This window comes from Chinchilla lanigera, unplaced genomic scaffold (assembly GCF_000276665.1).
Source record: "Chinchilla lanigera isolate Chin_1 unplaced genomic scaffold, ChiLan1.0 scaffold00093, whole genome shotgun sequence".
NCBI classification, from domain to species: domain Eukaryota; kingdom Metazoa; phylum Chordata; class Mammalia; order Rodentia; family Chinchillidae; genus Chinchilla; species Chinchilla lanigera.
Window position 1 is genome coordinate 7581192 of NW_004955494.1, and position 21916 is coordinate 7603107.

General features: G+C 41.1%; 1 protein-coding gene across 6 annotated transcripts in view; it reads right to left on the bottom strand.

The window, feature by feature from the left end:
* The window catches only part of Cald1 (caldesmon 1), a 97397-nt gene that overhangs the window by 3030 nt on the left and 72451 nt on the right, over positions 1-21916 (bottom strand). For 4 of the 6 annotated variants that reach the window (XM_013504984.1, XM_013504981.1, XM_013504982.1 and 1 more), the window contains 7 exons: positions 17903-18155; positions 16295-16435; positions 10016-10059; positions 9844-9925; positions 8163-8300; positions 7530-7625; positions 1862-1942 (listed from right to left, as the gene is read on the bottom strand). In XM_013504984.1, the coding sequence (XP_013360438.1) occupies positions 1862-1942; positions 7530-7625; positions 8163-8300; positions 9844-9925; positions 10016-10059; positions 16295-16435; positions 17903-18155 (835 nt within the window). The remainder of the gene's footprint in view (positions 1-1861; positions 1943-7529; positions 7626-8162; positions 8301-9843; positions 9926-10015; positions 10060-16294; positions 16436-17902; positions 18156-21916) is intronic. The other 2 variants (XM_013504983.1, XM_005405503.2) reach the window with 1 other exon arrangement.

Sequence of the window (21916 nt, forward strand, 5' to 3'; positions counted from 1 at the left end):
CCCTTGTCAGGGGGTTCTGTGACTATTATTACTGCTGTAGGAGTTCAGAGGCATGGGGCAGGGAGAAGGGTGTGCTATGCGTGAAAACTGTCCCGTCCTGCTGTGTGCCACCCTATGGCACACTTCCAGGGAGGGGCATTTGTGCTGAATTGTCTGAGTGCTGTTCTCAAAGTCCTGCCATTCCAGATCATCTGGCTTCATTTTCCAGAGCTCTGGCTGAAAGGAATGTGTCCTGAGGGTCTCCACCTACGAAAATGGACTCTGGACAGCTGGCATCCCTGGCTCAGAAGGGAGGCTGTACCCACATTTGGATCGCCACTCCTGAAAGATCAGATATCTGTGTCAGAGAGGTCATCAAAGTTTGGGCCAATAAACTCATTCTTTGTTTAAAAAACAAAAATTTATCTTCTCTCCTGCCACCAGTAGAATATAATGCAAGGAATTAAAAAAAAAAAAGTACTTTTTTTTTTTTTATTCCTTGCATTATATTCTACTGGTGACAGTGGATTAGTGAAATTTTTGTTTTTTAAACAAAGCCTGAGTTTTTTTTTTTTGCTGAAAATGCAACCTCAAAAGAAAGCGTTATGTATAATGGTTAAGAACCTGGGCTCAGATCAGACTGCTTGAGTATCAATCCAAGTTTTACGACTTATTTGCTATGTACCTTTAGGAAAGTTATAATCCCTCAGTGCCTCATTTTCCTCAGCTATAAAATGGGAATAATGCTACTACACCTCATGTACTGGCTGGAGACTGAATGAGGCACTAGCAGTGCTCAGAGCAGTGAATACTCCTTTAGAGTTAGTAGTTTGTAGTGGTCATCATTATCACTACATAATTGTACGATATTTAGAACTCATCTGGAAAACTGGGCTTACTTAAAAGTCACTTTAAATAGAGAGTCTGGGCCAGTGGATTCTATGGAATGAAAGGGCCATATATACCTAATAGAGAAAACGAAGTAACAGACTTAGGCACCAGCTTTAAGAGCACATGGAAGTAGGAAAAAGGAAGTATTTGTCTCATTTCAGCAAGTACTAATGATTCTTCCGATGTCTTTGATGTGATTTTTTTAGTCCTCAGTTTGCTTAAGAAGGCTTCTGTTGCTGGAGTTCTGCACAAACCCACAAGTGGATAAGACTGTTCTAATCTTACTTATTGCTCGCCTCTGATTTCTCTTTTTAATTTTTTCTTTATTAAAGGAGAAGCCTGGGTCTGTTTCTTGAAATGGGGAAGGGCTACAATTAGGAGTTGAATTAGCTCCTTGTACAAGAGGTCCCACTTATAGCCCGAGCAGCCTTCAGATATTGTCCAAAGCTCCCTTTCTGAAGAATGAGTACATCTTCTGTCCAGAGTAAAAGGAATCAAAGCACTCCTAGCCATTAGCTCTCATAAGTAGCGAATTCTGCTTTACTTAGGAATCCTAGTTTTTTGTCATAGGAACTTAGAGTCTGAGGCTGCTGGCAAAGTCTCCTAGAATGGTTCCAGAAGCAGCTTGGGAACCATGCAGGGAGACAGGTATTTTTCTCTAAGTGAACTGCTTTCTCCGAAAGACCGTGGTGCCAAGCCCAGACCTTGCAAAGAAATGAATTCTGTGTTTATCCCATGTAGCTCTGCCAACCTCCTGACCACTATGGTGTATTAGAATGTTCCTGGGCACCATTTTCATGAGCTCAGGCTCTTGATGCTGTGTGACTGACATTCTACAGTGCCAAAGGCGCTTCCCCTCACTGGACTGCGCATGGGTCTTTTAGAAATGGGTGGTCATGAGGAACAGATTTCCCATCTGACCCCAGGGCATTATACTGCAGGATTCATTAGGAAATAGCTCTCTGAAATACTAGTTCTCCCAGTAGATTACCTTAGCGGGGGAAGTGACCTTATCCACAGACTGCTTTTCCCAGAGGTTCCGCTTGCCAGATACATCTCCTGGCCTCAAGTCCTAATGAAGAGAAAGCAGACAGAATGGACAGGAGACATTTTCCAGATTTAAATACATCAACACATTGACTTCATCTGTTTGGAGCAGTTTGTTGTTTGATACACTTTACCACCAGTATCTGTGTGGGTGGAACCAAAACCACCATTGGCTGCTATTTGACTTTACATACTTGACCCATACTGGGATAGGAGAATGTGCTGGAACTACATACAGCACTGGGGTCCTTGTCCTTCACCAAGGATTTGTTGTTTACTGAATGGTAAAATTAGAGTATAAATATTTAAAGTAATGTAGCTTATTTTCAGTTTTCTGCTTTTTTTTTTTGGTCGTCCTGGGGGTTAAGCCTTCACACTGAACTAAATCCTTAGCTCTTTTCTTATTTTTTATTTTAAGACAGTCTTGCCACATTGCCCAGAAATGAGCTCAAACTTGGAATCCTCCTGCCTCAGCTTCCTAGAGTGCTGGGGTTACAGGTGTGGGCCACCGCACTCAGCTACTTTCTACATTCTTGGAGGTGAATGATTCCCTGGAGGTTTAAAAACATTTCACCCCTTGTAGCTCAACTTCCTTTCAGTCTCTCCTAGCCAAGGGCCCACCCTGTGTTTCCTGCCTGAGACTTTCTCTGGCTCCAAATGACCACGTTGCCTGCCCAGGAGGCGGCTGGAGGGGCAGAGTCCACACCCCAGGAGCAGCCCAGCCAGTAACTGGGGAGCACTGGTGCACGCGGCTTCCCAGACTCGCTCAGGTCTCAAGGAGGCTCGCCTGGGGGGCACGTGCTATCCAGTAGCTTCTCAGTGGGATTAAATCTTAACAGCCCACGTGGTGATCTGGGAATGTGCGGAATGACGCATTCTGTTTCTTTCTTTTATTTTTTTTCTGGTACTGGGAACTGAGCTCACGAACTCATGCTTACCAGGCAGGTGCTGTGCCTCTGAGCTACATCCCTGGCCTCGTATTCTGTATTGGTTGCCTTTGTCTCCCTTTCTCACTCCCTGTCATGCTTTCTTCACCTCCCACAAAAATTGCTCTGCTCTGGGATCGCTGGCTTAGTGTCTATGCAGCCCAAGCAAAGAGGTTTCTCTAACTGTATTTTCCTCATACTACAATCATTTTGCGTTTCCTGTGGGTAAGTGGGTAATTCAGCAGTGGATCAGCGGAAACTACTCCACAGAAACAAACAGTGATCACAGATTGTACTGCTAAGAGGAGCCCAGGGTTGATGACGTATGTCAGAACATGTGAGAATGTCGGGAAGGAAACGCTAAAATATGGTCCGTAGTTTTCAGACTTTATTTACTAGCTCATAACTAATTCCTTTTGGGGGAGGATCCAAATTTCTGTTTCCATTTACTTTCCCTCCAGCATTTGCTTATATTAGTACTTGGCAAGAGGTAGTGTGTAGAAAATAAATGTGTTTTACTGAAATAGTACTGTGTGTTTTGGCAAACTCCTTTCTCATTTAGAAAAGTAAAGCTACCAGCAATCACATTTTATCCACAGACACCAGTCTAAGTGGACGTATTTCTAATACTCAGCAGTGACACTTCCACACTGGAAAGGCACTGCTAAGTATTTTCAGCACTGAATGTTGAAGCATTTCAGATTTGCCTTAATCTTACTGAGATTTTGGATTTCCTCTGTGGCACAAATGCCTGGTATTCTATTAGAGAGTTATACCTATTTAGCTTGGAAACACTGGGCAACAAGTCAGACTTTTAAAAAAAAAAAAATTCCACTACATATGCCAATTTAGGTGAAAGTTGCCAAATTGTCTAGAAGACTGTTTTACAACTACGGAAACTATAATTAGGAACAGGCTGATAGAGCTCTAGAAAGTGGATATAATCACTTTATTTATTTGACTTGTATGAGACCGATATTTTTCTTCTACATGAATGTTCTACCTAAGAAAATGGATTGGATGGCTCTTAAATTCTACGGATGAATCTTTCGAGATCATTTAAAGAGCATAAAGAGGCAGCTTTAAGAAAATAGTGACATCGTTAAATCAGAAGAGAAATATAAATAGAATTACCTTACTAGACTACATTTTAGAGAAAGACCCACTCCTGAGGAAGAGGGGGAAATGAAGGCAGGAGAAGCAGGTTTCCAATCAGCCAGAGACCAAAGAGTGAAGAAGAGAAGCCAGCTGAGAAAGATATTGCTTTTTTTTAAACAAAAAGAAAGACAAATTAGCTTTTAATTTCTATATAACATGTAGTTTAGACACAAAAATAGGCAAACCAGCTAAAACAGACATACTCAGAATTAAGTTCCAGTTACAAAGTTATACTGAAATCCTATATATCCTCCCCACAAACAGCTTAAATGTTTCAGTAGGAAATCCCAGGGCAGATCAATGTTAACTTTTAAATAGCCCAAATAATATTGGTTTGACAAACTACTGTGAGCACTTGATTCTTAGCATCTGTGAAAATGATTACTTGACTGCTAGAAGAAGATGGTTTTTCTCTTCATTGAGTTTTAGAACTCAACCCTTTGGGGCAACCCACTCAGGTCCCCCTTCTGTCCCTCTCTTGGACAGAAGCTTTCTTTCCCTCAATAAATATATTCTGCTCTTAACCTCCAATGTTCCTAAAATTCATTCTTTGATTTCAGAGAACACAAACTCATCCCAGATATCGTTCAGGTTGGGAGTTTTTATTTTTCTGTATCATTTTGGAGTTTCCCACCGAGATCCTTGGACAGAGACATGGGCAACTCACAGGCAAGGTCGCTTACTCCTTTGAATTGCATCATTAAGCATCGGAAGATGTTTGATCCTTACACGTTTAAAAATGAACTCAACTCTTTAAATCCCATGAATTAGCTTTTTCTCCTTTCTTAGGATTCTAATGAGTGAGGAGTGATTGTTGAACAAACTCTCTGATCTTGTTTGAATGGCCCTCTGCCACACCTCTGCAAACACAAACCTAAGCTTTCGCCCACCCGTGTCAGGAACACAAGCAGCATGTTGAGGATAAGTTGTATCTGATCCCAAGTCAGAAGGCACCTTGGGGACCCTCCCAATTGTTGATGTTTCAGGTAAATCTCTGGCATTCTGGACTCTCATTCTGGCCAGGGTGTGAAACTCGGATGCCTGCCATGAAGCACTGACACACATGCCTGAAGAGGTTTGGGGTGAGAAAACCAGAAAAAGCAAATCAAGGAATCGAGGAGTGCATCCCTCCATACTAAAAAATGACTTTAAATTGTAATTTTGAGAAGGAAAATAAAACACAATCACATGGGCCAAGCTACACAGATCTTAGTGCAGGACAGCAGTGTGAGACCCTGTGGGTGAGAGCTCAGACCCTTATTTGGCTTTCTAACCTCCCATCTATAGAATCCTAGCCTGCTGATCTTTATGCATCTTCAGGAGCCTTTCAGCCACTTCTACACTGCTGAAACTTCATTTCTTTTCTGTTGGACCCTTGGTATAAATCACCCCTCTGCCTTGCTGGGCTCCAATTCACATTTTTTCCCAAACAGACTTGCATGTTGCTAGGTTTAAAATACAGGTCACTACCACTACTAGAATGTGCATAGAACTTTGAAGTGGCTTACTAAGTATATTTAAACTAGCATTTTATCTATGACTCAATGACATACTGCTTTCTTCTGATCTGTTCCATACTCAGAAAGCCACACTGACTCCACAAAATCTGATGGGAAAAAAGAGATCCCTAAAATCTATATGAATTGCCATATTCTTTCTTTTTCCTCTCCTTCTTCTGGGAGGTGGTCTACCAAATCATATGTTAAATAGTAGTTAAGGCAGGTCATGATTTTATAAATTACCTATAATATCTTTTTGCCTTATCAATTTTTAGGAGGCCATTAATAACTCCAGAAAATATTATTATTATTTTTGGTGGGGGAACCTTGACACATTATATCTGTTGTAATAGTAACTGAATTTCATCTTTTAAATATTTCCATTAAGATGACATACAGATGATAGTAAGTGTATCAGTTTAAATGTTAAGAAGAGTAAGGAGTAAGCCCTGGACTAAATTTATGAGTACAGCCTGTACACAAATGAAACCAACCACAAAAATTATCATTTCTTCTAGCAATATGCCATATTCAAGGGGGAAAATACTTATCCTTCATTCCTTACCCTTTCTGTCTTGTGAGCACTTCAGGGGGTCCACAGACATTTTTATTTTTGAGAAAAGGTCTCCCTAAATTGCCCTTGCTTACCTCAAAATCCTTTTTCCTCAGCCTCCTGTGAGGTCAGGATTATAGGCATGTGCTACCATGCTGGTTCTATGATTTCCTGAACTTGTGTTATATGTACTTTGTCGGGGAGAGAGATCTTGTGTTTCATTAGCTTTTCAACACGATCCATCATTCAACAAGTTTAGTGATCACTGGTCTGGAAGCATGATTTTACAAACTACCATGGTTTATTTATTTATTTCTTTAAATAATTTCTACTTTTCCTGTAATGCGAGTGCTGAGGAACCCTGAGGCAATAGAAGGCAGAATGTAGAAATGATCTCTGACCTTGACTGTCTCTTTGTATAGGACTCTTTTTCCTGTATCTACTGGGACAGAAAAGAAAATTGAATCTTGGGGTGAATAGCAATTAAATGGCTCAAAGGGCAGCATTTGAGGTCATACAAACATTTACATTTTTTCTTTTTTTTGTTTAGGTTGGCCAGTGATAGAATTTGGTAATTCGGAACTGGTGGATGCCATTGTGGTTTCAGGGCCCAGCATTTAGAAAATTTTTTCTTATAGACTGTAGGACCTATCAAGTCCACTCACAGCCCCCTTGGGCATCAACAAAGCTATAAAGCCAACTTAACAGACAGAACTTAGCATTATACAGTGGGAAACAATGAAGTTTTAAAAAATTATATTGATAAATGCAAGGCAATTATATATATTCAATGAAAACATTAAAAGAATATTTTTGCTGTAAGACAGCTACATCTAATAAAGAAGAAAATTTTAGATTTTGAAAATCAACATCCATAACCAGTTTTTCAAGTTTCTAGTTTTCCTGGTTATTAGAAAAATTGGTTTCAATTTTTCTAGCTACCCAATATTTTTGTGGCTTTCTTTTGCAAATGTTGATAACAAAATCTTAGCAATTGTTTCAACAAATACTTCAGAATTGCATTTTTGTGCCAAGTTACAAAAATTAAGTAAATTAGAAAATATTGTTCAAAATAGCTTGCATACTCATTCACATTGGGGGGCTAAGTTTAAGGGTGCTTCTGATAGCAAAATACCCAAAGTAATTGACATTGCATTTTCAAATTCCTATCTGTAATTTACAAAATAGAAGCCAAAGAAACAGACCAATCAAGAGTCTGAATCTGATCCACCTTAACTAAGCTAAGTGCTCCTGTTAGGATAGAAAGGCAATGATCGGATTCCATTTACTGTCTGGGTAACCGTGGAGCGACTGATCAGGACCGGGCTGAATTTGCACACTCCTCTGCATGCAGTAGTGCTGCCTGGCGGATGGCAAGAACCCTATTTCTCCTAGGTAAGCAGACTGACCGCTTGTTTTCTTTGGCTGCTGGTAGCTGAGCGATCAAAAAACTCAGAAAAACCGGAAGCTACTTACGGAAGGTTTGGGAGCAGGGGACTTGTTCCCATCTGGGGTCTTGGTTAGCCACTCATTGATCCGGCTGGAAACGCCCACCTTCAGGCCAGCAGTTTCCTGAAAGAGCCAATCATCTGAGGTATTACAGAAAGCAGTGAACTTCACCTGGGACGGGATCTATACAGCAACCTCAAGGATCAAGATGCAGTAGGAACTGTACTACGCCCCACAATGAATATATTCCTATATGCATTATGCATAGCAAACATATGCCAATAAAAATATTTGCCCTTAAAAAGCAAAACAAAGCAACTTTAAAATGCCAAGTGTTCTGAGTAGTTAAGTATTATTTCACATCATCACAACATTTAAAACTTGGTATTAAAAGAATATCTGGCTTTATGCCCCATGCAACTCTCCTCTTCCTGCAAAGGTTGACAATAATCTCAGTGACTTTATTCAGAGCTCCGTGGCCTGAGTACAGAGGCAGCCTCATGAACACATTCTCTCGGAGCTTGCTTTTATGGTCACTGCAAAACAAAGTACAAACTGCACCTACTTTACTGCTTTTGTTATGAACGAGGATGATTGTGAAAGAAAAATAGAAAAAAAATCTACTCCTCTAATTTAAAAGACAGAAAGTTGCACACTCACCTTATTTGGTGTGCCCGAGGCAGCGGGGGCTGAAAACACGTTCCCCTTCTCCCACATGCTCTTGATATTGCGCACGCCTTCAGCAGGAACAGGGAGATTCGAGGCTGCTGGTTTGGCAGGCTTTGCAGTTTTTGTTCCCTGAAATGCGTTAATTATCTTTAGAATCTCTGCTCAGAAGTTTGTCCCCATAAAATTACAGCAAGCTGATCTTCCTCAATATGATCCTTTACAATTTCACTGTGTGAACATCAGCATCAAGAATTATAATTTCTGTTGTAAAACTGCACTTTGAGGATCTGTAGCCCTCAAAATAAAGCAGCAAGAGCAAGATCTGAGGATCTTTCGGAAATGAAACATGCTTCTTATTGGACACTGTTTATTTTAGGGAGATGGCTGACTTCATTTCTTCAACAGCTATGTTCTATGTGCCCACTGTGCAGGGAGCTTTGCTAGGCTTTGGGTGTTGTGTGAGCAAAAGAGGGCAATGTGGTCTTCTAACTTAATAGGAAGGAAAACAGTGACTAGCTATGCAAGTATTTATTTTCTACTGAGGTATGTGCTACGAAAAATAATGGAGTGCTACAGAACCTGGCACAAAAGCACACATTACATGAATAATGCTTTGGGGGCTAAAACAGGCTAGTCTGAAGAAGTAACATGTAAACCCAGATCTGACAGAAGACTGGGATGTAGCAAAGAGAACAGGGGGAAACAGCTACGTTCTGTGCAGAGGCAACAGTATGTGCAAAGGTCCTGAGTGAAAGATGGAGGTGCCACTGTGTGAGAATATTTCACTGGGAGGAGAGAGTGCATGTAAATAAGGAAGCCGTGCATTTGAGGCACTTTCCCAGCAGTAATGAAAGGCACACGTAGAATGGCACGAGTGTCTCCCCTGGTCCTGCTTTTTGGCCTGTGCCTTTGGTCAAGAGGGTCAGCCAGGCTGAATGGCACCGTAAGTGGTCATGGCCTGAAAACGTGTCTATTAGGTTGCAAAGTCTGAAGCACAGGGTGAACGTGCTAACCCTATCTGTGCTGTGACCTATTCACCACAGAAAATAGCTATCCAAAATTCATCTCGTACTTTTGTAACATTAGTCTCCTTGATTATTCCTTTGAGAAATCAGTAGATCGCCCTCTCTTATTCCTTCTTATAATTTATGTGTGAATTATTTTATAGGCATCTGCACTGTAGAGCACAAAGGAAAAAGGTAAAGTCAAATTGATCCAGTCACATCACTGCAGGTGCTCTGATGCAGAAGACGCGTGGAATCATGGGCCCAAATCTACACAAAGGCGAACAAATCAGAAACACATACTGATTAAGACACTGACAGGTTTAGTGCTTTGGTACTTCCAAATACACACTACTTCCAAATGCACTAATACCCTCAGGTCAGTTTGGTGGGAAAAAAAGTTGAAGTAGATTAGAAGCATAAAACTATGGTCCTCTAAATATAAAACAATCAATTAGAAATTGGTTATAATTAAACTATTGCTCTATGCTACTACTTTCACTTGATAATGAGTACTTATAAACAAGAAGGATTAAACAAGATTGTAAGGAAAACACCACTCATATTTTAACATTTCTGTGGCTGCTGGACTCAGCAACTCTGTGATCTTTCATGTAGCCAGAACTTGTGTCCTCTCGATGGGCTGTGGTTTGGAAGGCAACCCTCACCTCAATTGCACTAGTGTATTGCTCCAGGCGGCTGTCAATCTTGGAGACTACTGCGGCTTGATGAGTTGATTTGACACCACTGCTAAATAAATAAAACACATACATGAAAATAGGAGAGAGGACTCTTTCATGTACAGCTGGTCATTGTCAAATGATTTACCAACGTATTTACCTTTTCTGCACAGATTTATTCAAAAATTCTGCTCGCTCTTCTATCTAGGAATTGAAAAAGAAAATAAATGGACTTAATATTTTTAGCTTATAAACAATGTTTCTCAGCTCATGCCATGACTGTTCTGTACCTTGTGAATAAAAACACGAAAAAACCAGGCATGGTGGTGCACGCCTGTAATCTCAGCACCAGGGAGGCTGAGGTAGGAGGATTGTTGTGAATTCTGGGCCAGCCTGGGCTACAAAGTGAGCTCAAGGCCAGCCTGAACTGTATAGTGAGATCCTGTCTCAAAAAAAACCAAACCAAAACAAAACAAAAAACCCCAAAACAAAAACACCAAAGGAAGTATAAGGGTGTTAGGGGACCGTGCACAGCGAGAGAAGAAAACTCTGATTGGACAGTAAGATTTGGGAGATGAAGGTAAGATTGGCAGAGAACAAAGTATGTAGAGAAATATAAAGTCTTGGAAGCAAACTAAAAACCAGATTATAAAACTGTCTGAAATAACATAAATCAGCGGCAAATTAATCATTCATATGTTAAAATCTAAACCTCCATGTGACGGCATTCGGAGGTGAGGCTTTGGTGGTGACTAGGTTTTGAAGGTGGAGCCCTCATGAGTGGGATGGGTGCTGAAGACCCAAGGTCTTGCTTGCTCTCTATTTATTTTCTCCTGACAAGCACTGAAGAGGAAGATGGATATTTGCAGAAGGAGAGGGTCCTCATCAGAACCCACCTATGCTGGCTTCCTGACCTCAGACTCCCAGTCTCCAAAGCTGTGACAAGTCAGTGTTCACTTCTTAAGACACCAGTCCATACTAATTTGCTACATTTGTCCAAACTGTTGGGGACCAGGGGTCATTCAAACACACCAGCCTATAGCAAACGTAAATCAGTAGACGCTGAGGCTGCCCTGGACGGGACAGGGTGAAGAAGCTTCCAGGAGGTGTGTACCTTGGCACAGGCAGTCAGACACAAAGAGGGTGTTGATAGGTGATGGCTAGCAGAGGGTTTTGCTGATTTATCAAGAACATCTGAATGTAATATAGTTTCAGTAAACTACAGGGTTTGATTTAGCAGCTTTAGTTGTAGCAAAAAGAAGTTTGTAGTTTAAAAATTCTTTGAAGACTACCGAGCTGCCCATTTAGCATATATGTATGTCAGTTGATGGTTGTTATGGCATCCTAAGAAGACTGAGAGAGACAAGGTCCCATTCTTTAAGGAGCATACACATTTAGTAGGAAAGATTAGTAGCGCACATAAATAAAATATTTAAAAATTAATGGTAGGTACCACAGTAAAGATAAAATGAAATTTCTGTAAGGCAAGCAACTAAGAGAGTTGCAGAAGGCTTTTCAGTATTTTGTATGTTTGAGCTGAGATTTGTAGTTAAAGTCTAGTTCCATAAATGAGTTTATGAAACTAAGAGTGAGGATGAGTGCATGGGTTAGAGGAGGGGACATTTCTAGCAGAACAATCACAGGTACAAAGATTTGGGGCACACAGTGGGGAAGCTGAAGAGGAAAAATTCCGCATGCTAGCAGAGCCCAGACTTGCCCTTTGTAGCCAATCCGGCATTGTTCTAACTCAGGGGTCCCCCTTTGTCCTCTTCACCACCACATTTACCCAAATCACAGAGACTCTTGGGTTCCTGCACCCCCTTTTGTGTGTATGACAGCTAATGTGGCCTGATTTTGTTATTACATTTTTTCTGGGTTCACTATGCATTTACTGCTTCTCTCTTGTTGGAAAATGCCTCAACTAAGCGGCTGTGAGAAATGACACAATCTGTATTGAATTTGTTCACCGAATGTTCATTTTAATGTGTTAAGGAGTGTAAAGATGGAAATTGGTTTCTCTGAAGACCAAGAGGGGGCGGTGTTGTCTTGATAAAACTAGGAATAAATACATATTACCAGTTTTAGTAAACTCTTTACATTCTACTTTCCCAAAATGTGTATATGAAAACAACAAAACTCTTTACATTTAATTTGCTTAACATTTAATCTTTGCACATATTATGTAAGAAAAAGTATTCACTCTTGACATAATTTAATAATGAGAAACTAGGTTTAGAGTTGCCCAAACAACAGAAGTCTGAAAAATGAACAAAGTGCACTCTTTGATAATATTTTGAGGCCAGAAATCAAATACTTTCCTTCCACTGGCATTATATAATATTCTTATGTATTATAGTGATCACAAGGAACGTTGCAGGGCCAAGAGTGTGAATAGCCACTGGAATTCCATCAGAGTAAGTTGAGTGGGAAAAGAGGCCTAAGCCATTTCTTCAAGGCATGAACCATGGAGACAAGCAGCAGACTGCCTGACCCTGCATGCGTGTCTCTATTTCATAGAAATGTTTTCTTCATTATTGAGACTGTTTCAAGGAAGGCTTAGCTTCCATGGGACTTTAAGGAAGGTAGGAGAGGTAACATGTTTTCTTTGATTATTGGTGAGCCAGGAACAAAAGCTCTGGCTTGGAAACAGGCTAGACTCTGGGGCTGCACAAAGAGCTTGAACCAAGGGAAGTTTTTGCCTTTCTGCTCTTTTTTCTAGGGCAGGGGTCCATGAGTCATAATCATTGGATAAATGGGCCAAATGCAGCCTGACTTTTTTGCATAGCCCCTAAAACAAGAATGATTTTTCTACACTGTTAAATGTTTGTGGAAAAAAATCAAAAGAAGAATGACATTTCATGACATAAGAAAACTGTATGAAATTCAAAAATGTCAGTGTTCATATATAAGTTTTGCCTGTTCCACAAACTCTTTCTACTCATTTGCTCCGCTCGGAGGTCTCAGGGTTACCTCTGTAACTGCTGAATTGTTTCCTGTGAGATAGTTGACAATATTACCAACACAGGGGCAGCCATCCTGCTTTGTACTTCTCTTTGGCATAGTGCAGCAAACACTAGGTAGCTAATACATATCAACTATTAAATAACAAATCCCACCGTGGCTTAGTGTGATTTCTCCCTGACGCAGATCGGAGTACAAAGCAGAGTGATGTACTCACACCCATGGTTATAGCAGTGCAATTCGTAACAGTGCTATCTTGGAAACAGCCTGTATGTCCATCAATAGATGAATGGATAAAGAAAATGAGGCATAAAGAAATTGTCATAAATCAAAATAAACTCGAGCCATTTCTAGGAAAATGGATGTACCATGAGAAGATCATAATGTTAAATGAACTAATTGAGACACGCAAGCTTAAATAGCATGTGGTTTCTTTTATATGAAAACCAATCTCTCTCTCTCTCTCTCTCTCTCTCTCTCTCTCTATATATACACACAGAGAATAAGAAAAAAGAAATTGTATCTAAAAGTATACAACGTATACAACGTATCTAAAACAACGTATCTAAAAGTGTACCCTGACTTAATACAATTGTCTTACATGTTTTATATGTTCTTTGGCCATTATTAGTCTGGTTTTTAATCTGTATATATATGATAATTAACTTTATAAGGTCTTCTGAAGAAATGAATCTGATACTAGAAAAATAAATGGGGGGCAGAGGGAAGGGAGAAAAAATAATTGAAATGTGTTACGTCCATGTACCAGTTCCCTACAGTAAATGTAATCATCATGCATGGCAAACATGGACTAATAAAAGTAAAAACAAAAACAAAACACACTCCTGAGTTTCGAAATGACAGGGACACATTCTGAGAAAAATGTTGTGGTTAAGTGACACCAACAGCATGTACTTTTGTAAAGGAAAGGGCTTTGTAAACAGGAAAAACATGTAAAATAAGGGCCTCATTGGGCTTTCTGGCTAATCCTGACCGGGAAGAGTTAAAACTTTAGTAAGAGAGAGCAATTAACAAGACCAGAGAAAGCTGGTAAGCTAGGCGGGTGCCCTGACCAAGTTAGCCTAGTTACCCCTTTCCACTTTCAATAAAATGCGGAGACAAGGGGAGGCTACTTAAAAGATGGCTCTTATTTAGTATATAAAATATGTACTCACACCTGGACACACACACCACACACACACACACCCACTCTCTCTCCACGTTTCCCTTTACCCAATTGCTAATTAGACCTTGTATGTACAGTCCCTCCTAGCCAGCCTATAAGTTTCAGAGATAGGGCCTGACAGGACAACAGAAAATCAAATCAAGCCTACTTAGGAATTTGCATGTAGGTGATGGTTTTGGAATTGAGGGGCTTAGGGTCCAGGACAGGCAAGCAGGTTGTGACGAGCTCCAGGGGGAAGGGTCTTTCTGCCCCCCAATAAAAGCAGCCAAGAACAAGGGGTCCTCAGGTCCTCCCTCTTTCTGGAGCCCCCGAGCCTGATTTATCAGGGTGGTTATTTATCCTTTCCTTTATCCTCTTTCCCAGTAAAGTGTCTTCCTTTCTGTAAACTATGTCCCTCTAATTCTTTATTGCAGCAGAGTTTATGACCCCAGTGAAGAGCTATAGTGAACGTATGTGCAGTGGTATCTCAGGTCATGAACTTAATTCTCTTCACGATTTGCTTGCAAACTGAACTGGATGAGAACAGAATCAAATTCAGTGGTTAGGTTCAATGTTGACCTTGTGGAGAAATTTTATTTGGTTCTTGTCCAATTTGATTTGCAACTAGAATTGTGGAAAGAATTAAGTTCACGAGCTGAGGTACCACTCTAATCATTAGGTACTATAAGAATGAACTAATAAAGGTAAACAGAAACCAAAAACAAATACAATCCTGAGTTTCTAAGTGACAGGGACACATTCTGAGAAAGATGTTCCAGTTAGGTGATACTAATGGAGTGTACCTTCAAAACACAAAAGGGCTACAATGTCAGTGGGTGACGCATCTCACGGAGCACCTTGGCTTGTATGGTCTGTTACGGATCAAAATGTCACCATGGGGGGCACAATGGAGTTTATTGGGGAGGTGTCAGAAATATGAGTGAGGCCCAGACCATGGTAGCAAAGACTAAGTGTTGTTATTTGGTGCTAAAGCATTCTGGTTTGGAGGTGAAATAGCTGTAAAATGTAAGAGATTGGCTTTTGCTCATTTTTGTGTGCCATATGATCCATGCACAACACGGACAATCACATTCACCATCAGAGCCTGCCTGCCATTTCTGCACTGGCCCTGCCTTTTACTGATGCTTTATAACCTAGCTAGGCTGACAGCAAATGAGGATAGAATAAAAATGCTAAAATTTCTCAGAAGATCTATTCACTCTTTCATCTATTCATTTGACGAATATTTTCTGAGTATCTTCAATATGTGAGGCACTGTGCTAGAATGGCAGTTAAATGTTAACCTTCAAGCCAAAAGGTACGTTTATAAATAATGACAGAATGGCTATCAATAATGCAAAATATTTCCTAGAGTCTGCTAATTTTTCCCTTTTATCTAGACCATTCCTTCATCTCCCTGACAGCTCCTTTCTGCTCGTGTCCTGGGAAACACTTCCATCTCAGGTTAAGTAGGAGCTCTAGTCAAGGATGGCAGCCTTTGGACCAAACTTATCCTAGCAAGGGACCCTACCGAGTCACAAGTCATCTTTCCCCATGACAACTGCTTTAAACTTTGAACCTGTACCCCTTCCAGCAGTTCTGCTTTTAATGACAAAGCTAACACAACAAGCAACTTAAACCTTCATAATACATCCGTCCATTTTATAAACTTGAAATGTTTCTACTTTCAGTTCTCCAAGAAAGGAAGCAGATGATTGAGTGTGGAACAGTGAAATTTAGAGATAATTATCAAATGTCATTTAAATATGTACCAAAGGATCTAATAAACAACAGATGCAAATCTCACCACTTTATTTCCTTTCAATAGTAGTGAACAAGAGAAGCTGTCTAGACTCCAAATTTCCTATGTTGAAATCTAACTCCCAAGTGCTGGTATCGAGGGGTGGGACCTTGGGGAGATAACTAGGTTACTAACATGGAGCCCCCAGGAATGAGATTAGTGCCCTTATAGAAGGGGACCCAGAGAGCTCATTTGCCTCTCTCTTTTCCAATTCCATCCATGACGGCATGGTGAGAAAGCACTGTCTACAAGGAACAGGTCTCACACTGAATCTGCCGTGCCTTCATCTTGGACTTCCCAACCTCCAGATTGTGAACAACCAATTTTCATTGTTTATAAATTATCCAGCCTAAAGTGTTTTGTTACAGCAGCCTGAAAGACTCGCAGGAAAGGATAACTAAAAGATAAATGAGGAAAAGGAAGGTCTTGAAAAATCAATCAATAAATAAGGCACTAAAATCAAGTTTCTACTATAAGAGAAGGATTATAAGACAGTTTCCTGGTGCAAATACCTTGAGAGATGAACCTTTAGGGGTGAAACACTTGAACGGCTTCTTTTCATCTGACAAACCATCTTCCGGCATCTTCTGGCGTTTCTCAGCAGCTTCTGCCCTTCGCCTCTCAATCTCTTCCTTTAGCCTCCTCTTCTCCTCCTGCAGAGAAAGAACAAGTAATAAGGACAACAAAATGGGCTTCCAGGGGAAGGGAAGAGACAGAGAGTGACAGACTGGTGCTCTAGCCTGGATGCTGCCACTCTCAGTGGTGGTCAGAGAGGTCCAGGTACTTGGGTCTGTACCCAGCCTGGTCATGTAACTATTACCATCATCATAAAACGGGATGATTCCAGCACCTGCTTCCTATGGCTTTCGTGAGAACCAGAAAATTCGGAGGCTAATGTCAGTATGACGATTCCCTTATGGTGATATATTATCACCACTGTCCCCTACATCATTTAACAATGCTTTTCTACTTCTCTATATGAACAATGAACGAAAATATTCCTTCTCCCTACTTCTCAGAAGAGTCTGGAATACAAATGAGCTCGCTTATGTGAAACACACAAATCTATGGGTCTATAGTTGCCAAGTACATGAGAGATTTTTTTCATGGTTGCCTCCTACCTCTACTGAACACATTATTTTAGATGTTTTGATAAACCTGATATGATGGCAGTTCGTACCACAGTGGTGAAATTGAGATGCTTACAGTTACTCTATCTCATTAACTCCTCTGTTCCCTGGAGTTGAAAGAGACTTTGGAATAATTTATCTACATAGTTTAGGGAATAATTTATCCACATAGTTTAGGGAAACCATAAAGGAGCCCTGTCAGAGAGTTGCTCATAATCTGGATATTTTGAAGGCTATCACTCTCAAAAGCTCTAGGGATAGAGTTGGAAAAGCAGGGTCCCAATACTGCATAGTACTGGGACAAGGTCTTGCTATGTAGTTCAGGCTGGTCTTGAGCTCATTATGTAGCCCTGGCTGGTCTTTACCTCATAGTGATTCTCCTGCCTCAGCGTCCCCAGTGCTGGGATTACAGGAGTGCGCCACCACTCCCGGCCCCAATACTGATTCTACCACTTCTTAGTCCAAGAATCTTCAAACAAGCCACTACTTGGTTCCTGGTTTTTTACCCACAAAATGACAACGTATACTAGAATGAAAGGAAAGAATGCACTTTGTAAATGGCCCCAATAACAGTTGTAGCTGGTTAACCGTCTCTTGCATGTCCTAAGGCAAAGTTTTCCTCCTTGTAGTTTTTATCTGCTGTTTCTAGTTCTGTCTTAAGGAAGGTGCAAAGGGGATGATGAGCGCCACTATCACAGAATTCTCATGAGAAGTGGGTAAGTTAACTTGTCTATAGGTTTTAGAACCCACTGTGCCTAGCACACACAGTAAGCTTATATATAATATTCAATATATTTTTAATACATAATATTTTTGGTACTGGAGATTGAATCCAGGGCCTCCTCACTGGGCTGTAACCCTGACCCTTTCTTAAATTTTCAGATGCAGGGGGAGGTCTTGCTGAATGGCACAGGCTAGGCTGGAAATTCGCAACCCTTCTGCCTCAGCCTCTCAGGGCCTGGGTCAGGCCACGCGACAGGGCCCTTCTACCTCCTCTCTGGCTCTGCGGTCCGCCTCTTCCTGCTTCCTCTTCTGCTCCTCCTCCTCCAGCACCTTCCTGCGCTCCTCCCTCTTCTTCTTCAGCTCCTCCAGCTCCAGAGCCGCCTCCTGCTGCTTCTGCTTGAGCTTCTCGAACTCCTCGCTCTCGGTCTCCCCGCGCCTGCGGCGCAGCTCCTCCAGCCGCCTGCCGGCCTCCACCTGCGGGGCGCCCTCGGCCTCCCTGCTGCCTCCGGGGCGGCTGGGGCTGCGGGCAGAGAGCAGAGGAGAGGAGCGGAGCTGGGAAGGGCGCCCACCAAGGACCCGGGCGTCCCTGAGCCCCAGCGCTCGCCGCGAGGAAGAGCGGGGCTGCAGCCCAGGCCACAGCGCAGTCCGGGGCGAGGTCAGGGCTGGAGGCAGGGTCTTCTGCGCTCACTGCGGCGTTGTTCACAAAGCCACCGGGCTCCAAAGTGGGGTACCCGGGTCAGAGACGGGGTGAATCCGACCACGGGCATTATTCGGCCCTCAAAAGGAGGGAGAGTTTGACACACGCCACAGCGTGGGTGGATTACCTACGTGAAATAAGCCAGTTATATAGAAAAGCACAGGTCCTGCGTGAGAATCCAAAGTCATCAAATTCCTAGAAATAGAGAGTAGCACCGTGGCTCCCCGCGGGTTGGGGCTGTGGAAGGGCAAAGGGAGAGCTGCTTCATGGGTGTAGACTTTCAGTCCTGGAAGATGAAAAGATTTTGGAGATTTCTTGCGCAACGCTGACAATACACTTAACACTAGGAAGAGCGCGTTCAAATGGGGAGAGGAGCAAGGGAGAGAAGCGAAAAGCGATTAAAAATAAAGAGAACAGAAGAGAAAAAATGGAAACAAAGCTGTTCTAAATAGGGAGCGGAAGAAGGCTTGAAGGGATGGAATGGGAAAAAAAAAGAATTAAGATATCTGTAGAAATACAAACCCCCTATGATGAATGTGATCATTGTATATGGCAAATATGTACTAATGAAAATAAATAAATTTTTTTTAAAAAAGAGTGGTTTGGGGTACTCCCAACAATAGAGGAAAAAAAGAGAGAATAGGCACACCACCATCCTGTGCACTTGAAAAATTGTTAAGATAGTAAATGGTTTTTTTTTTTTTGTCACAGTATTATGTAACACATACAACAACGTGGAAAAATGGGGCAAACACTATCTATTCTATTTACTCCAGTGGGCTACTCTTTGGGGTCGCGGGATTGTGTAAATGTTGCTTTATAAATGTTAGAAAGGAAAGCGTGTACATTACTGGAAGAATGAGTTCTAAAATGTAGGCGTGGCCTAAAGAAGTTACTGGTTAATTTGGCTCTCTCCGGAATCATGGACCAGGAGAGAAGACAGAACAGTACAGGTATTGGAGACAGCATTGGACGGTCACACGGGGGAAAGCACTGAAATAAATCCATGTACCTACTTGTCCCTAACTCTAGCAGCTCACCTCTGACACGTGTAATTACCCATTGCTGCCTGATCGAGCTAAAACCACAGTCAGAGCCATACACAGAAAGTTCCTAATGACTGCATGTTCACCACCAGCTTCAGTTTGTGCATACATATATGTATACGATTTGTGTATTTTCTATCCTCTTTGATCCCTATACAACTGGAATATTCCTTATCACGACTTAAAGTTACTAAATTGGCTCGGAGGTGCTGCGGTTAGGGTGGCTACTTAAAGGTTACTTGTTATGCTTTATGAACCCTTTACATATTATAATCATTTACTAGTCACAATAATTGGGAAGTTGGCAGTTCAGGTCTGTTATCCACATTTGATAGATTAGCTCACCACAGGTGAAACAGGAAAAATGATTTATCCCAACTTTTGGAAGAGAGAAAGTGGTTGACTTATGGTGGGATTCTAATGCTTCTCTACTACTTATACTCTTTATATCTTACACTATATTATATCTGAAGTTAAATATGATTTTTAAAAACAAAACAGTAAATCAGTTGAACTAGGACATATTAGTCTACCTCCTGGCCTCTCCCCTCAGACTTCTCAGACAGAGTTTGTGAGGGATGTTTCCTACCTGGTAAGTCGCCAGAGTACATTCTAGACCTAGCTATCTTCCCTGCCCGCACAGCACATAACACAGGAAGAAAAGCACATAACACAGGAAGAAAAGGGGCAAGGTTATTATAAGCACGAACAGAAGCTGAGGCTATGCTGAAGTTTCTCTTGCAGCGATGGAGGATCCATAGGAATTCCGCTGTAGAACTGAAAACACATTAAGGCTAAAGACAAAATGCTAACCTGAGTTCTTGGGTTCAATTTTATTAAAATTGGTATTCTTAATGTTTTACCTGGCAAAAGGTGGAGAAGTATCACTGGCACCTATGGACTCTGAGTTCCTTTAGTAAATTTGCTGTCGGATAGTTAGAATATTGATCTTTTTGAAACATGTTGGTACTCAAAGTGGAAACTGCACAGAACACTTTTCACTAAGACAGAACTCATGTAAATTGGGCCCTTCTGGGGCTGGAGGAGTTAATGGTGTGTTGGAGGGCCTTGCTATAGTTAGTTTTTAACTCAGGAACAGGGATATAGTATGTCTTTTATTAAATACTTATTAACAAGTAGTGAGATCTTTTTAAACTAGTTTTCAACGCAAGCAACCTATTCCTGACTACCATCTAATTTCATTTATTCCATGAATAGAATGGCATGGTATTGTAGCTGTGAAACATGAGAATGAATAACATCATAAATGGGCTCAAGAGCTACACTATACAATATTGGTCTTATTTTGTATGTCTCATGCTTTAAACACTGAGGTAGTTATGAAGATACCATGTCCTCCAGGACAACATTTTTTAAGCTGCAGGTCAAAACTCATTTTAGTGGACTGTAATCAGCATTTAAAAAAATGAACTAGAAAACATCAGCATATACTACCTGAAGGAAAAGAAAGGATCGTTTCTTGACACACTGGTTTCAGTTATAAATACATATATAGAGTCTGCTCAAAAAATGTATTCACAATTCAGGAAAAGAAAAATAATGTGATGTTTTTACAACAGATAACAGGTGTTATTATATCATGGGGGGACCCTAGAGGATGTCATTTATTGCAGAAAACCCACTACACTGCCGGCCCTTAGAGAAGAAATTGAAAATGCATGTGCAGCGATCTCAATGACCGAGGTAACCCAAGCAGCAGTTTGCCATGGTAATAAATGCCTGGAAGCTAATGGCCACCACTTTGAGCACCTCTGGAAACCGTAGAGGCCAAAGGTAATTTGTATTAATCTCATGATGTCTCAGTAAATTTAGTATTAAACTAGTTACAAGTTCTTCTTTTCCTGAAATATGTATACATTTTTTTTTTCTGAAAGGTACATACTGGGTCATGATATAAAATTTGTTTCTTACTATGGCTTGCAGTTTAAACATAAAATATTATTCTAGGTCCTTTACAGTTAAAGATGACTCTTATTTTGACCTCAGAATACTCTTTTAGAGACAGAGAGGTTCACAATGACTCCTGATTCTCAGTTAATTGAAGGTCTTTCCAGCTCTAGAAATGAGTTTGCTGTCTGTCCTTTGTGCGGCTGGGCAGGAACCAGACTGACAGACACGCCAATAAGAGCCTCTCTGAATTCACCAGGTACCAGTCAGTGTTGGTTTCGGACAATTAAATTGTCCACCATTAGGGTCTGGTTAAAAAAGTCAGAATTTCCTGGTGTGGTGGTGCACACCTGTAATCCCAACACTTGGAGGTTGAAGCAGGAATTTGAGGCCAGTCTGGGCTACATAGTGAGTTCAAGGCCAGGTGGCATTAGTGAGACTCTGTTTCAAAAAACCAAGACAAACCAAATCAAACCAAACCAAACCAAATCAAACCAAACCAAAACCCCAAACAAACAAAAAATCCAGCCAGTGAGATATCCTAACATCATTAACTATAAGCTTATACCTTAGGTATAAAAGGCTCATTATTTTACATTGTTATGCATGGTGCAAGAATCAATTAAAAGT